Here is a 15,909-nt window from a genome sequence, read left to right as displayed (position 1 = left end):
CTGGAGTTGCCGACTGCACTAATTGAATTAGAATCTGTGTGTGTGTGTGTGTGTGTGTGTGTGTGTGTGTGTGTGTGTGTGTGTGTGTGTGTGTAATCTGTGTGTAATCTGTGTGTGTGTGTGTGTGTGTGTGTGTGTGTGTGTGTAACTGAGATAATTCCAACCTTAACGGGAGAGACTGTGAGAGACATGACTGATGGTGTGTACTGTGCTGCTATCTAATGGCAGCCTATGGAACTACTATGTGGTCTCCAAGGAAGAGAAAATACAGTGTGACCTCAGTCTAACCCCATCCAGTTTAGTTCAAAAGGTCCCAGGATGTATTTTTGTAATTCTAAATTGAAAAGGAAAGAATGTGACAAATTTCTTTATTAAAAATTAAGATATATTTTATTAGGCATAAATTTTTTTAAGTACTAAGTTGCAAATGTTCAACTGAATTAAAAAATTTTTTTTTAACTGGTGAAAAAAATATCAAGTTGGTGGGTCATCTTTTTTCGCATTTTGCCCTTCAGTGACATAAACGTAAAAAGGAATTAACGTTTTTGAAATGTCTTAGCATCATAGAAAGGATAAATGATATAGGGCTTGTTCATATTTCTAATACAGTTTTTTTCCTTGTTGTTAGAAATACTGAGGTCAGTCAGTTTAAAGGTGTTACCAGATTTTGCTTTTATATGATTATGCTTATATTACAGCAGTATCAAAGTAAGTTGTACAGATCTCTGTTGTTCTTTTTTTTTTTTTTTGAGATGAAGTCTTGCTCTGTTGCCCAGACTGCTGGCACCACCTCGGCTCACTGCAAGCTCTGCCTCCCGGGTTCGCGCCATTCCCCTGCCTCAGCCTCCCGAGTAGCTGGGACTACAGGCACCCGCCACCAAGCCCAGCTAATTTTTTTGTATTTTTACTAGAGACAGGGTTTCACCGTGTTAGCCAGGATGGTCTGGATCTCCTGACCTCGTGATCCGCCTGTCTCGGCCTCCCAAAGTGCTGGGATTACAGGCGTGAGCCACCATGCCTGGCCTCTATTGTAGTTCTACTTAATAGTTTAAAAATTAACTTTACCTTGGCCGGGCGCGGTGGCTCAAGCCTGTAATCCCAGCACTTTGGGAGGCCGAGACGGGCGGATCACGAGGTCAGGAGATCGAGACCATCCTGGCTAACCCGGTGAAACCCCGTCTCTAGTAAAAAAAAAAATACAAAAAAAATAGCCGGGCGAGGTGGCGAGCGTCTGTAGTCCCAGCTACTCGGGAGGCTGAGGCAGGAGAATGGCGTAAACCCGGGAGGCGGAGTTTGCAGTGAGTCGAGATCGGCCACTGCACTCCAGGCTGGGCGACAGAGCCAGACTCCGTCTCAAAAAAAAAAAAAAAAAAAAAAAAAAAAATTAACTTTACCACAAATTCGGGCAAGTTTTAAACCCTCCTAAGTGAAGTCAGTTATTTTGTTCCTTTAAAAGAAAAAAAGAATCTTAGTCACAATTTACTGATTTTTGTAAAACAGCATGCAAATGTAGTCCTGTGCAACATTAAAAGCAGATACACTGAGGACAACTCAACATGAAATATGTTTTGATTCAGTTTAACTTTAGGCATTCTAATTTGTAAAAATGGCCCTTAACAGAAGAATACATATGTATAATCACTTGATTTATAGAATGTGTATGTGTGCATATAAAACCACTTCAGTAATAGAAAAGTGCTATTGGTTACCATTCTGAGCATTTAAAACGATCACTTTCCATTTGATCATATTAAAGTTATAGAAACAAGTATATAGCATAGAAGTTTTAATTTCTTCTATGTAATCTTCATTATTAAAATATGTTTGAATATGCCATTATTTTGTAGGCTAATTTGTTTTTCATCGTGAGATTGAGGTACTTAGATTTCTTGTACAAATAACTCTCACTAAAATGACTAACACATACAATTTGTACTTTTTATATTGTCCTTAGGGACATTTTACTGATTTAGAAAATCCTTTTGACACATTTTACTGATTTAGAAAATCCTTTTGACATCAAGTAGATGTAAGGCTTTACAAATAACATGGTCATTCACAACTAGCCACAACTCCATTCGATTCACGTAGAGTACCTTTTATTTGCCAATAACTGTACAAAGTATTGGGCATAAATTAAGATTCAAAACCTATCCTCAAGGAGCTTATAGTTATTTATTATACATGTATTAAGTACTTATATACCAGTCACTATGCCTATAATTACTAGTGTTAATATCCATTAGTCATATGTATTTTTTTCCAATTTGTTGAGCTAGAGGTCTGGCTTAGTAACAGTCCTAAGGAAATGGTATACTTATGTTCATATCAGATATATCTCATCTCAGCAAAAAAGTGATAATGTGTATTCCAGACTAGTCTGTGTCTTAAATGGTTTTCTCTCTGCCTTTACATACCTTCTAAGGGAACAGTGATGTTTGTGATAGCTCTACATGTAGTTTAAAAAGAGATGATAATATTTGTTACAATGCCTCCTACTGGTTGGTCATAGATTTTCAATCCTTGCTGTCTTCTGAACTGGTAGTTCACACTGGTGATTTGATAGTTAGTCTGGGGCTTTCATACTGAGGCTATAACTGAGAAAGAGTCTATTGCATACAAGGTATAAAGTGCTTCTTTAAACAGTCTGTTTCTAGAACCTAAATTGTCCTGGGACCAGCTCTTGATATAAAAATTCATAGAAACCTGTTTTTCACAGAGTGTGGTAACTCCTTGCCATAGTGCTGTAGTGTTAAAATTCACATTGGCCAGGTTGTTCTGTAAATTAAACACTGACAGCTACCCTCAGGGGAACAGCCAATGTATTTATGATGATGTGCTGATTACACAAAATACACTGCAAGCAGAAAACAGCTGCAGAGAATAAACCTCTTAAAAAGAATACAATTACAAATAGCACCCTCAGTATTTCTAGTGGTGAGTGTAGAATACAGCATGCTAATGCAGGTTTCTTAGTGTGTCTGAAAACAAAAAATCTGAAGGAGATAAGTTAAATTATTATGGTTGAATGCACATGTGGTGCCAGCATAGCAGTGAACAAATTTCCTTTCTGAAGAGCATGGCTGTAAGTGCACAGATTTCAGGTGTGGAGTAGTCTAACCACCCTCCCCCATTTTGTTAGTAGGTTTTATTAGTGGTTTTCTCGTGTATAGTAGGGCATGGCCTTGAGGTTATAGGGGTTCTAGACATTTGAAAGATATTACACAATGAATGGAGGCAGAAGGGTAACTAAATTGTGGTTACAAATTTCTGGTAGAAACTCGATATGTCAGGGTTTAGTTATCGATATTTCATTTGAAGATACAACTATATATTTTCAGTGTTATTAATGGCATTGAAGATGTGTGCCCTTAGAATTAATAAAAAGAGTCATGACTCTATGGTAAGATCTTTCTGATTTCTTAGATTCTGTTTTTCAAGAATGATGGTGTTTTAGGACATTGGAATAGCTGATTGTGTATCTGTAGGAGTATCAGCTCTCAAATATGTCCCTTTTCATTCCTGCATCTTACTGGTCACATGCATACAGGTAAGAAGATTAGAAAAAATTTTAGTTTTCCCTGTTTGAGATTCTCTCTGTTAGAGCTTAGGGTCAGTATCTATAAAATATATTTCAACTGCTGAGCGTGCTAGCTTCTGTTTAAATCAGTAGAAAATATGTTGATCTTTCAAGACATAAATTTACTCAAGCCAACTGTAAGGTATAGCGCAGGGACATAGTGATTGGAAACAGTTCACTTCACCCGCCTGAAACTAAGAATCAACTCTTCAGTATATGGATCACTGGTATGTAATAATCGACTATTATCGGTCTGTCTGTTGGTCTCTTTTTAAATCAGTTTGGAACCTCCTGGAGTTATTTTCTTGCTCTACTGACATCAATCCCATGTGGCAGAGGAGTTGTGTATAATCGCTTTGGTTTAATCAATAGAATAATTGATAAACCAGATAAGATTTAAACTGATTATAGCCTCAACAGAATTCCCCAGAGGCTTTGGACTCTCTTAATTTTGACATGTGTGTTGTGTACCCTGAGGATGAAGTGCAGTTTGAATTATCTGCTTTTATTTGCTTAATGATGGGGAGGGTGTTAAAGTCAAATGTTTAATTAACCCAGCAATGGGCTGCGTTGTCACTTACACACAGCTGATTGAGATATCTCATGGAGAATACTGAATAGGAATGATAATGTGGCACTGGGACGGAAGATTGCTTTTTCAATCCATTTGCTGGGTCACTGCTTTGAATGTCTTATTGGATGAAAGGCATTCAGCCTGGAGAAAAAATTCAGCATTTAAGTACATTTTGTTCTCTTCCCCCTCACCCCCAAACCCCCTCCCTGCTCAGAAGTTAACTAAAACAGATATGTTCTAGGTTTAATAAGCCATCCATGTACTAGTAAGAGATCAGGATAGCCAGTAGCCTCCAGCTATATAATTTCCTGTGGAAACAGAAAAATCCTACTAGCCTCTAAGGTATTCTAAATGTGAGCTCTTTTGTCCCTCACATCCTGTGTCCCTTGCCATTATTGTGAGGTTGTCTTTGGTTACTTGTCTCTTGCCTTTTTCTGTAGTGTTTGCTAGATGTGCAGCTACCTCTAGGGCCAAAGGCAGACCTTTTCCTCCCAAAGAAGCAAATTATCCAGTACATTTTTGCTATTTGATGCACCTGGCTTCTATTTGGTTGTAATTGTGACTAAGAATTATAGTGAGACTGTTGAACTATTCAGAGAGATGAAAATTTGAGGCATTACAGATTCTTGCTTTTTTGGCTACTGCTATTATATAAACAGTTGATGCTGTGTGTATTTCATTTTGTTGAGAGGCACTTTGCTTTCTGTATGGACTGAAAAATTAGCCCAGGAAAGAGTCTAATATTCAACACCATCAAAAATGCAGTTTAGGCAACTGAAGTTTTAATGACTTGCTGCCCACAAAAAATCCCTGACTAGCTTTATAATCGAATGTAAAAATTCATTGAAGGCCTATGAGCAAAACTTTAAAAAAAATTAACCACAACTTTCCTTCTCTGTAGTTCTTATGTTTCTTCCCTCTATCCGCCAAAGATCTAAACAAGGAATTTACTAATTTTTTTATTTGCTTTAGTCATTTGTATTCCAGAGAGCACAATAGGGAGAAGGACACAAGATTGATTTTTTATGTGTGTCCTCTTGAAAGCCGAGTCTGGGGCATGAATAGGGTAGGGGGGCCGGTTATAAAGCAATAGAAGCATGCAGCTAGTGTTCGGGCGCAGGTTGGACTTTTGCGGGTCAAGGCAGACCAGACGAGTAGCTTATCTTGAGGGACACAAGTAATAGACCAAATATAGAGCAGCTATTTCAGGAATCATGTAGGTCATTTAATTATCCATTATGATTGAGTGGCTAATGCTCTTTTGGCAATTACATGACCTCTGTTATTCTTGAAACCTATCCAGGCCCTCGTGGGTCGAATGACCCACAAGTCAGTGCTCTCAGACTTGATTCCACTCAGAAAGAAAGGAGATGTTGGGAACCACTGGCATTTAGAAATGGCCATGCTTTCTTTACTGACCACTACCCAGAATGTCCTTTGTACAGCAGTGATAGGCACCTGGTTTTGAAGTCAACCATTCCTTCATTGTGTATAGGAGCAAAAGATGCATTATGCATTGGTTTCCACAAGAGGGTATTTTGGCAGGAGATACTTTAATACCACAGTTAGCTACTATGGTATTTACTAATTCTGTACTGTAAGAACAACTACTATGATACTAAAATTGATGTTTGATATCTGTCAAACCAATTATCTATTACCAGACTCTGTAGTGGTGTTTTCCATTCCATACTGCAACAAGTGCTATTGATGATAGCTAATAACATATTAGTATATTAGTAATAATTACTAATAGTAATTATAGTAACAGTTATTAGTAATAATAACAAAATGCCATTGATGATAGCTAATAACAGATTTTAAAATATTCATTAAAATTAGCCCAATTTGAATTTCAGTGCTATAATGATTATTAAATTAAATTAAATTAAATTAAAAGGCCACTTTAAAATTAGGTTCTAATCAAAGACAGAATAATTTGGAAACATTTTGATTGTTTATCACTTATTTTTTTCTTCAGTCAACTAAGTATTAATATTTCCAAAGAAAACAATTTCTGCTAAATGATAGTAAAATTTTCTATAATTTAGTGACTTGTGGAATAATTTTGAGAAAAGAAGATGTACATTTCTTGTGATTCTTTAAATAGAGGATAGTTACGGTGTGGAAAGTAATGACAACATAATCAAATTAATTGTAGGATTTGTCAGAAATGCACAAAATCCTGTATAGTTAGCAAAATGGTAGATTAGAGGTATACAGCCATTCTCTAGCATTCCAATAACTTAAGATCTTAGGCTTAAGAGAAATAATTTTGATATTCTTTAAGTAGAAACTATTTACATTGCTATAGAAAAAAGCAGTTTCCTTCTATTGGAGAAAAAACATCTTTAAAAAATTGTTACTTACACATCAAAGAGCATTGCTTTAAAACAACAACAACAACAACAACAAACCAACAAGGTTGTTTATCCCTGGAGCAGTAAAATTAGCCATTTTTCCCATTAAATTTGTTAAATTACCCCTAGTAGAACTCCAGGCTAATCTGTTTTGGTTTTATTTTCATTTGTTGTTTGGTGATGTTAACAGATTAAAAATTGAAGACATGAATTGGTGTTTATAACCTTTGACCCTTCAGCAATAGAAGTCTTCTCAAATTTTAAATCCTTAGGCCAATACTACCTTAGGGTCTGGCTACTTAGAGACCCATGAGAATGCAGTTAATCTGAGTTATATTTGCTGTTTTCTGTTTAAAAACATTTTATTTCATTCTAGTTTTTTCATTTCTATAGTGGAGATGAGCAGAAAATGCAAAGCAGGATTTACAGCAAAAGTTACAGATTAAACTCAAGGATCCCAAATAAGGGGTATAATTAGTCTACTTACCGTTTTAAGAGGAAAGCAAGGGATATAATGTATGGTATATGATTTTTTTTCTCTCCCTATATGTTACTTTTCTTTAAGGTACACCCTTCAAGATCTATGCTGAGACATGTTTTTCAGCCTTGGGAACCAAAAATTTATAGAAATAGGTGAGAGGAATGGTATTTGTAATTTTAATGACCCGAAGAGACATTAAGGCAGTATCATTAGTGGGGAAGGACACAGTATAGTAATAAGCCTATATAATAATTTCTTAATTAGGAAAAATAATAATGATTAAACAAGAGCCAGTCCATATTAGAGATATACACATAAACACAGATCTTAATCTAGCCCAGTCTAGTTTTCAGAAATGTAGTTTATTTACTTGGGATGGTTTCACATCTGGGGATATTAGCTTTTATCAAGTTTAAAGGAATCTTAAATTTCTTCCAAAATATTGTTGTCATAATAACACCAAAGCAAGGGGATGAAAGTCATTTAGCAAAAAGAAACAAAAACCCAGAAACAAGGATGACAGAAAAAAAAAATTCATCAGAGAGAAAGAATTTTGTCATACATCCTAAGGGTTCCATAGTTCTCAGTCCTATTTTGATTAAAAAAAAATCTACATAAGAAAATCTACAGAGGTCTTTGAGTTACAAAAATAACCAGATGTCCTTATTAGTAGAAGCAAATGTTTGCCTCTTAATTTACTCAAAACTATATGCAGAGGATCTCTGGATGAAATATTTTTGTAAATATGGTAGCAAAGAAAATCATGGCATGAAAAAACCTGTCCAAAACACATAATTGTGAAGGTAACGTCTTAAAGAGGAAAGCAGTTTTAAAAAGATTCATATAGATTTAAAGGTAAAAGGTAACTTAAGCTAGTTACATTTTTGTTTACATGATAGGTATGCTTAACTTTTTATTGTGTATGGTTTTCTATCTCAAATCCCCATGGTGAATTTTAATTCATTTGCCTTGCTTATTTCGCTACTTTGTACATTGTTATTGCATTTTGAATAGTGTAAACATATGGGTGAATTGCTTTTTTCCCCCCTGAAAGTTGTCCTTTTAGTTCCATCAAGAAAAAAACAACTTACAGTAGTATAAGATGCCTGCTTTGCAAGCGTGTTTGGGATTTTAAAATATTAACCCACATTTTAATAAATAGATGTAATTTTGTAATTGCATTCATACATTAAGCAGGATAAAATGTAAAAAAAAAAAAAAATCTACGTGAAAGGGTAAGGTAGGAAGTATTTTTGTTTGTTTTTAAATCAAGGCTTTAGAACCAAAAAAAAAAAAAAAAAAACTTTACAGTTTAAATGGACTATTACTTCTGATGTGGAGCATATTAACATAATTACAAACTTTTATATACTCATAGTCATTGCTAAGTTGATGTTCAAACCTTCGATTAAGAAGTCACAAAGCTGACTGTGTTCAGACAGCTGTGTAATATTGCTCCTATTCACAAAATAGATAACTGTTTTAGCCCCTCTCCCTTTTTTGGTACCCATATTTATTGCTACAAATTTATCTTTCTCCTATAGCTAGACTTTTAATTAATGGTGAAATATTAAAATGTTGTATTGTGATATTTTCGGTGACTTGGAAGTTAACAGAAAGCAACACTGCTCATTCATGTCCTTGCCTTGTCACTCCCTGATGCAGTTCATCTCTTCTATCCTTATCAGAGTATCTCAGTGCTTAGTTGAGCTTGTTTATCTTAAAAGAGCAGGAGGCAGGCTTTTAGGGAGTAAGCTACATGTTCCAGTATAACAGGCACCAATGCTGTTTGACTTGAAAAACATTTGATCTCTTACATTAACAGCCCATGTCACTGTAATAGGTGCTACAGCCGGGTTGTTCAGTTTTCTATTATTTTAGCTTTGAAATAACTGTTAGTGCTGCCCCAAAATCTTCGTGTATAAAATTGTATATTGGCCGTCCCCCCAGGACTCGTAAGTAAACAAGGTGATATGTGTGGCCAGAGAGGGGATATTTGTTGGCTTTGTTTTAGATCATAACTGATCCTATCTAAAGATGTTTTCTGTCTGATCCCTGATATTGGGTGCTGCATGACATTGTGTAAATTCACAGACTAGCAATATTTTACGGCAGATTTCTGTTTGTTACTAATGCTCAGTGACTATTATGAACTTTCATTTTTTCTGATAATGCAACATTTAGTTTTTATGAAGCTTAATGTTAAAGATCCTGCACAATTTTCCTAAGTATAGCAGTTTGCACAGCAGTTGTTGAAAATGGGCAAGCAAGAATTTAAAGGGAATGTTTGTTAGACTTAAAATATACTTTATTTTAAAATAATTCAGTTGTGGGTATAATTTCTGTGCCAGGAATAGTTTGACAGTTGCAATTAGGCAGAGGTATTAAAAGAACAGAAAACAAAATTCGTATAATCAGGTTGATGTTTTCTTCCTCTTTAAGAGTACTTTTCCTTTTAATAGTGGTAGAATGGCAGCAAATAATTTTAATCCTTCCTTTCTTCCTTCCTCTATTGTCAAGAATCTAATTTTTCTCATTCTTATTTTTTTCTGATACAACATTACCAGGCCACCCAGTTACTGTCTTTGAATTTAACCTGAATTAGACACATCAGCCAGAACAAGCATAATTGGTTGAAAGGCAGCCATCTATCTAGGGAGTTCTTCTAAATACTGAATGTGTCATGCGCTTTGACATGACTTATCTGTAATCTCTGAATACAGAAAGCACTTTCTGTGTTAGCTGTAGGTGTTAAAGCAGTAGTGTGTTTTAAGAATGTGTGCTGTGCAAATTCTGGCTTGTGAGGTAATGACAAGTGTTTGCCTGCATAGACAATATATTTTTCCCCCCGAGGTCCCCACACACCTAGTTTCCCTCAAGCTCATCATCTCTGTCAGGTTAATCAATAGGCACCGTATGGCAGAGGGTCAGTAATCAGTGTCATCGTGCCTTTAAATCGTGTTGAAAATTTGCTTAAAGCCTGGGCCAATTAACATCGAGATGATGAATGGATGGGAAGATGGGAAGAGCCTGCCGCTCAGGGGCTTTGTGAGGAGGAGATGCTCAGCTGTTGAGCAGCAGACACCAGCGAATAAAATCAGCCATTCATGTGAGCTCAGTCCACCCACTCTTAATGATAATGTCAATCTAGCAAAATATATACACATTGGAGTTGTCACGAGTTCATAAATCAAAGGAGTTTGTCAAAGGCATTCAGATTAACGAGGCAGCAGCAATAACAAGTCAAATTTGCATAGAGAATTGCTCGAATCTCAGTAAATTATGATCCTGTTTTTCATTTGATTATTTGCTAATGTCTCAAGAGGGAGAATGATTATATTAGCATGCAAAATCTACTCCAGAAGTAGAAATCTGAGGTATAGAAGACCAGTGCACTATGACAATTAATCAGTTTCTGCATACTAGCATAAATGCACAAGGCCCAGAAATGAACTTCTTTTTTATTATTATTTCTCCTTGCTACTGATCCAAATGGTTCAGCTTGACAGAGACTTTATATTGCTTTAACAGTGTTCTGAATTGTGCCTGCAGGCAAGACATAGTTATGTAGCTATAACCAACCTATCCATCTGCCAACCAGATTGGAATTCTCCTATCCAAGGCTTCCATTAACCCCCACTGACAGCTCCAAACAGGATTAAGAATTTGGAAGCATAGAAAATAGTTGTTCTTTGCAAATACACACAATCCCTCTGCATTTTGAGAAAGGATGCATCTGTAGTGTTTTATGATTAGTGTTGAACAGTGTGGCGGGGAAAAAGCCTGCTTGGCAGTTTTTTGACTTCTGTCACAGGGAGTAAGGCGGTGCTAATGGAAGTCCTCTTTGGTTGTCCCAGGGAATGTTGTCCATTCTATCTACTCGTTAGCACTGTGCTTGGAATTGGTATATTACTAGAAAAGAGCACTCCTTGAAAGCCTTAACTGGTGGATCCGTTGAGTTTAGCAGCATAGGGAGGCCTTGATGTGGTTGTGGTTTAATAGAGTATGTCAAATGATAAACATGCTGGAGAAGCAGTGTGCATGAAAACATGCCAGAGAATATCTTAGGAGGACACTTTCGGTCCTCCCTAAAACGGGTCCTTGAATAGGATATTCCGATTAGCTTCTGAACTTAAATGACCTAAGTTTTTCGCCATTGTATCCTAAAAGGATTAATTAAAATTTGTTTAAACACACACACAGTGTTTTTTTTTTTTTTAATGACACCTTTCATTGAAGAGTTTGAGTGATTTTGTCCATGTAACTAAAATATCTGTTAACCTTGTAGAATAGTAATTTCTGTTTTTGTAAATTGTAAATGTATATTTGGAGGCTATTATTAACTTCAAGTCACATAACAAGTTAATGGGGAAAAGTACTAATCCAATTACTAATTTACCATTGAAGCTCACTATGTTTGCAATTAGTTACTAGAAATTGGTCTCAATATTTTTTCCTTCATGTGGGTTGTCATTCTACATGATGATGAGCAGATGATTTCATTTTTAAAATGTGTTCAAAGTCAGAATTATAATCCACCACAATTTACCTGCTTTGCTAAAATGATATAATTATCCCAGTTACAGTGTCCTTTGAATCCTCCCAGTGAAGTATGTGGCATTGGTGGGAAATGTTAGCTTGTAGCTTTGGAGCTGGTTATTTTATTTATAACAGATGTCTCTTCAAACAGGCTCAGGCTCTATTGCACCATCCAACCTTGAGCAAGATGCTTACTCAAAGATTATTATAAGTCATTATGGGTGGCTTGACTTTTCATCACTGTGTAAATTAGTTCAATTTTTATTTGATTATATAATAAACTCTTAATTATCCATTTTATCAGGAGTTGTGTGTTCAAATAGATAACTGAAAATAGTAAATAAGCCACTTACTAGGTCATGGAGAATGTCGCCCCAGCTATGAACCTGCTGTGTGCTACCATCAGAACATCTTTACTTCTTGAATTGGGCAGTCAAAAATACAAACAACCCTCAAAGTTAGGAATGCTTTGGTTAAGGGTTGTCAAACTTTGTCTGTAAAGGGCCAGATAATAAACATTTGAGGCTTTGTAGGACATAGCGTCTTTCTTGTGGCCACTTACCTCTTCCATTGTGTGAAAGCAGCCACAGACAAATCCTAAATGGATGGGCATGGCTATGGGTCAGTTAAACTTTATTTACAAAAGTATGTGTCAGGCCAGAGCTTGTAACTGCTAGTTCTAACTGATCATACTGGCATTATAAGTAGTGGGACAGTAGGACTGCAGTTGGGCTGCCACTGAAGTTCCTCTATTAAAAACAAAACAAACAAAAAAACAAAAAACAAAAAACTTTTTTTTAAGCTAGCTGTACAGTGTGGGTTTAGGGTTTCAGTTATTCATTGAGCATCTATTATCTGTGTACTTATGTAATGTGTTAGTTGGTAGAGGGAGCTACAAAGACTTTACCCAGTAATCTTTCAGTCTTATTGGTTAGTTGAAAGTAACAGTGCAAACATTTATCTAATTAAGTGCCAGTTGTGTGGATCAAGATTAAAATTTAGTTAAAGAATTTCCAGTAGAGTAAGGTGGAGTAGTTGTATGGTTTCGTAGAGATGACAGTTGAACCTCATTTTAAGAATGTGTAAGACTTGAATAGATGAGATAATCTTCTTGTGTTTATCATTGTTGAGTGAACTAGACTGGAGTTAAAAATCCTTCCAGGCCAGGTGCTGTGGCTTATGCCTCTAATCCCAGCACTTTGGGAGACTGAGGTGGGAGGATTGCTTGAGGCCGTGAGTTTGAGACCAACTGGGTAATATAGTGAGAACTCCCGTCTCTACAAAAAATAGAAAAATTAGCCTGGTGTAGTGGCGTACACCTGTAGTCCTAGCTAGTAGGGAGCCTGAGGCAGGAGGATTACTTGAGCCCAGGAGTTGGAGGTTACAAAGAGCTATGATCATGTCACTGCAATCTAGCCTGATGTGACAGAGCAAGACCCTGTCTTTAAAAAAGAATCAGTCCCAGAATTTCAAGATCCTATCACCTGTTGGTGAGACTATGAAGAAACTTGCTTAACTGGGGCAGAAAAGATGTGTTGTGGAAAATAACTTGGTGTAATATAGTAGGGAATTCTGGATGGTCCTGAAAACCAGGCCTAGAACTTCATGTTTGATTTCATAGAAATAAAGAGCCACTAAAAATACTTTAGGGAAAGACCATTATGACAGTAGCAGTGTTTAAGAAAGATTAACCTGGCAATAGTATTCAATCCAAGAAACTTTTTTTTTTTTCTGAGACAGGGTCTCACTCTGTCACCCAGGCTAGACCACAATGGCATGATTATACCCCAAACTCCTGGGCTCAAGCGGTCCTCCTGCCTTAGCCTCCTGAGTAGCTAGGACTACAAGCATGTGCCACTATGCCCAGCAAATTTTTTTTTTTTTTTTTTTTTTGTAGAGGTAGGGTCTTGCTGTGTTACCCAGGCTGGTCTTGAACTCCTGGCCCCAAGCAATCCTCCTGCCTCTACCTCCCAACAAAAAAACGTTTTAAAATTCACATTATATTCTCTAGCTTTGTGCTGAACCTCTGAAATATAAGATGAAACAGAAACTGGCCCTGCCTTGAAGGAATTTACAGGGTAGTGTAGGGTGGGACGCATGTTCATGTAGAGATATAAAGAGATATAAAGAATTAAGTGCCAATTGGAAGTGAAGTTTTTCTTCGGAGTAATTAATTCTAACTGCGGGTTGGACATAAGGGGATAAACAAAGGCTTCTCAAGGAAGGTATCATTTTAGCTGACTCTTGAATCGGGATTTTTAATAGATGAAGAGATTGGGAAAGAAGTCTGTTAAATGTTGAGGGACTAGAATTAACAAAAACACAGAGATGAAAGAGTGGTTTTCTTATTTTGGTGAATGATAAATAATGTCATGTAAATGGTACAGAGACTTTGATGGATAGTTAAGTTGGCTGTCTTATGGATGCTGTACTAAGAAGTTTGGGTTTATTCTGTTATTTCCAAAAAGCTATAAAAGACTTTTGAGCAGGAAAGAAACCTTTTCAGAATGATGATTTTAATGGCCGGGCAGCCCAGTGCTTTGGGAGGCCGAGGTGGGTGGATCACTTGAGGTCAGGAGTTCAAGGCTAGCCTGGCCAACATGGTGAAACCCCGTCTCTACTAAAAATACAAAAAAAAAAAAAAAAAAAAAATTAGCTGGGCGTGGTGGCGCATGCCTGTAATCCCAGCTACTCGGGAGGCTGAGGCAGGAGAATCGCTTGAACCCAGGAGGCGGAGGTTGTAGTGAGCCGAGGTCACCACTGCACTCCAGCCTGGGTGACAGAATGAGACTCTGTCTCAAAAAAAAAAAAAAGATTCTAACTCTAGTGTATACAATATATCAGATATAGATTTAGGCAAGGATGTCAGAAGGCTTTCTCAATAGTAATATCACTGGTAAGAGGTGTTGTGGGTCTGGACTAGAGTAGAAGCAGTGGAAACGCAAAAGTAGGGTCAGATGTATTAAAATAGATGATTCAAAGGAAAAGTTTATAGACCGGAAATTAGCTAGATATGTTCAAAGGAAAAAAAAAGGAATGAGTAAAAACTGAGGATTTAAGTCTAGGATAAAAAGAAAAGTTGGGAGGAAAAGGGCTGACCTAGAAATGAGTGAGGATGGTAAAAGAGTGCTTTAAATTTAGATATGTTGATTTTGAGACTGTTTAAGCTTATCACCTGAATACTTTAATATAATTACTCTATCTTTTTTATTCACCCAAGTTGGTTGTGGAAACATTTTATCCAAAATGCATCCCTGAGGTCTAATGCATGAGCTTTAGCAGTATTTCCTTTATTGACCTTTTCCTACCCAAACCTCTGTTACTGTGTCTGCAGGTGTTACAGCCCAAATGCATCTAGTTTGAAGTTAAATTCAAAGTTGACAGGGAGACTTTTATCCTGCCCTTTCAATTCTAAGCTAGTAAGCACTGAGCTAATAAATAAATATTTGAGTTAATATAAAAGGTAGCAAGTTGTGCACTGGGCTAAGAAATAAATATTTGAGTTAATATAAAAGGTAACAAGTTGTGTAGCAACTTTTACAGAAATATTTTAATATACTATAGTCCCCACTTATTCATAGGGGGTATGTTCCCCAGTGGATGCCTAAACCACAGATAGTTCTGAACTCCATGTATATTATGTTTTTTCCTATGAACACATACCTATGATAAAAGTTTAATTTATAAATTAGGCATAGTAATAAAAGTTACATGAATGTGCTCTCTCAAAATATCTTACTGTACTGTACTCACCCTTCTTATGATGATGTGAGACAATAAAATGCCTGTGTGATGAGATGAAGTGAGGTAAATGACCTAGGCATTGTGACACAGTATTAGGTTACTACTGACCCTTTGACAGTATGCCACCTGCTTCAGGTGATCCTGGATTATTGAGCCATGAAGATGTTGGTGGTGGGATGTCAGGAGCAGACAATGTCAATGACTCATGGTCGAGTAGCATGTATAGTGTGGGTACATTGGACAAACGGATAATTCACATCCTGGGCAGGACAGAGCTACTCAGAAAGGTGCACAATTGAAAACTATTTCTAGAATTTTCCATTCAATATTTTAGGACCTCGGTTGACCGTAGTAACTGAAATTACATGAGTAAAACTGTGGATAAGAGGGGACTACTGTAATGCTGCTATTCGTAGAATATTATTACTCAAGGACTACAGACACATTCTGCAATTTGTTTACTGTAATGAAACTTTCCATCTGAGTATTGGGAATCTGTTGTTCTAAGCAGTCAGGTTTGCTTAGGGTTGGTTTAAAGTTAAGCAGTAGAGTATAACATTAATTACATTTGGTGGAATTTTCCCCCTAAAATGTATTTTTCACTTATCTAACTTTTCTCCCCTTTCTTAAC

General features: G+C 36.6%; 1 protein-coding gene across 16 annotated transcripts in view; it reads left to right on the top strand.

Moving 5' to 3' along the window:
• Positions 1–15,909, top strand: part of LOC105478371 (beta-transducin repeat containing E3 ubiquitin protein ligase) — a 250,995-nt gene that overhangs the window by 133,066 nt on the left and 102,020 nt on the right. The window contains exon 1 of one of the 16 annotated variants that reach the window (XM_071069245.1): positions 15,112–15,565. The exons of 13 other annotated variants lie outside the window; for them this stretch is intronic. In XM_071069245.1, coding sequence (XP_070925346.1) covers positions 15,398–15,565 — 168 coding nt within the window. In that variant the 5' untranslated portion in view covers positions 15,112–15,397. Of the gene's footprint in view, positions 1–15,111; positions 15,566–15,909 lie in introns of those variants that run through there. 2 more of the 16 variants (XM_071069255.1, XM_011735584.3) reach the window with 2 other exon arrangements.

This window comes from Macaca nemestrina, chromosome 9 (assembly GCF_043159975.1).
Source record: "Macaca nemestrina isolate mMacNem1 chromosome 9, mMacNem.hap1, whole genome shotgun sequence".
Lineage (NCBI taxonomy): Eukaryota > Metazoa > Chordata > Mammalia > Primates > Cercopithecidae > Macaca > Macaca nemestrina.
This window is presented reverse-complemented; position numbering and strand designations above follow the sequence as displayed.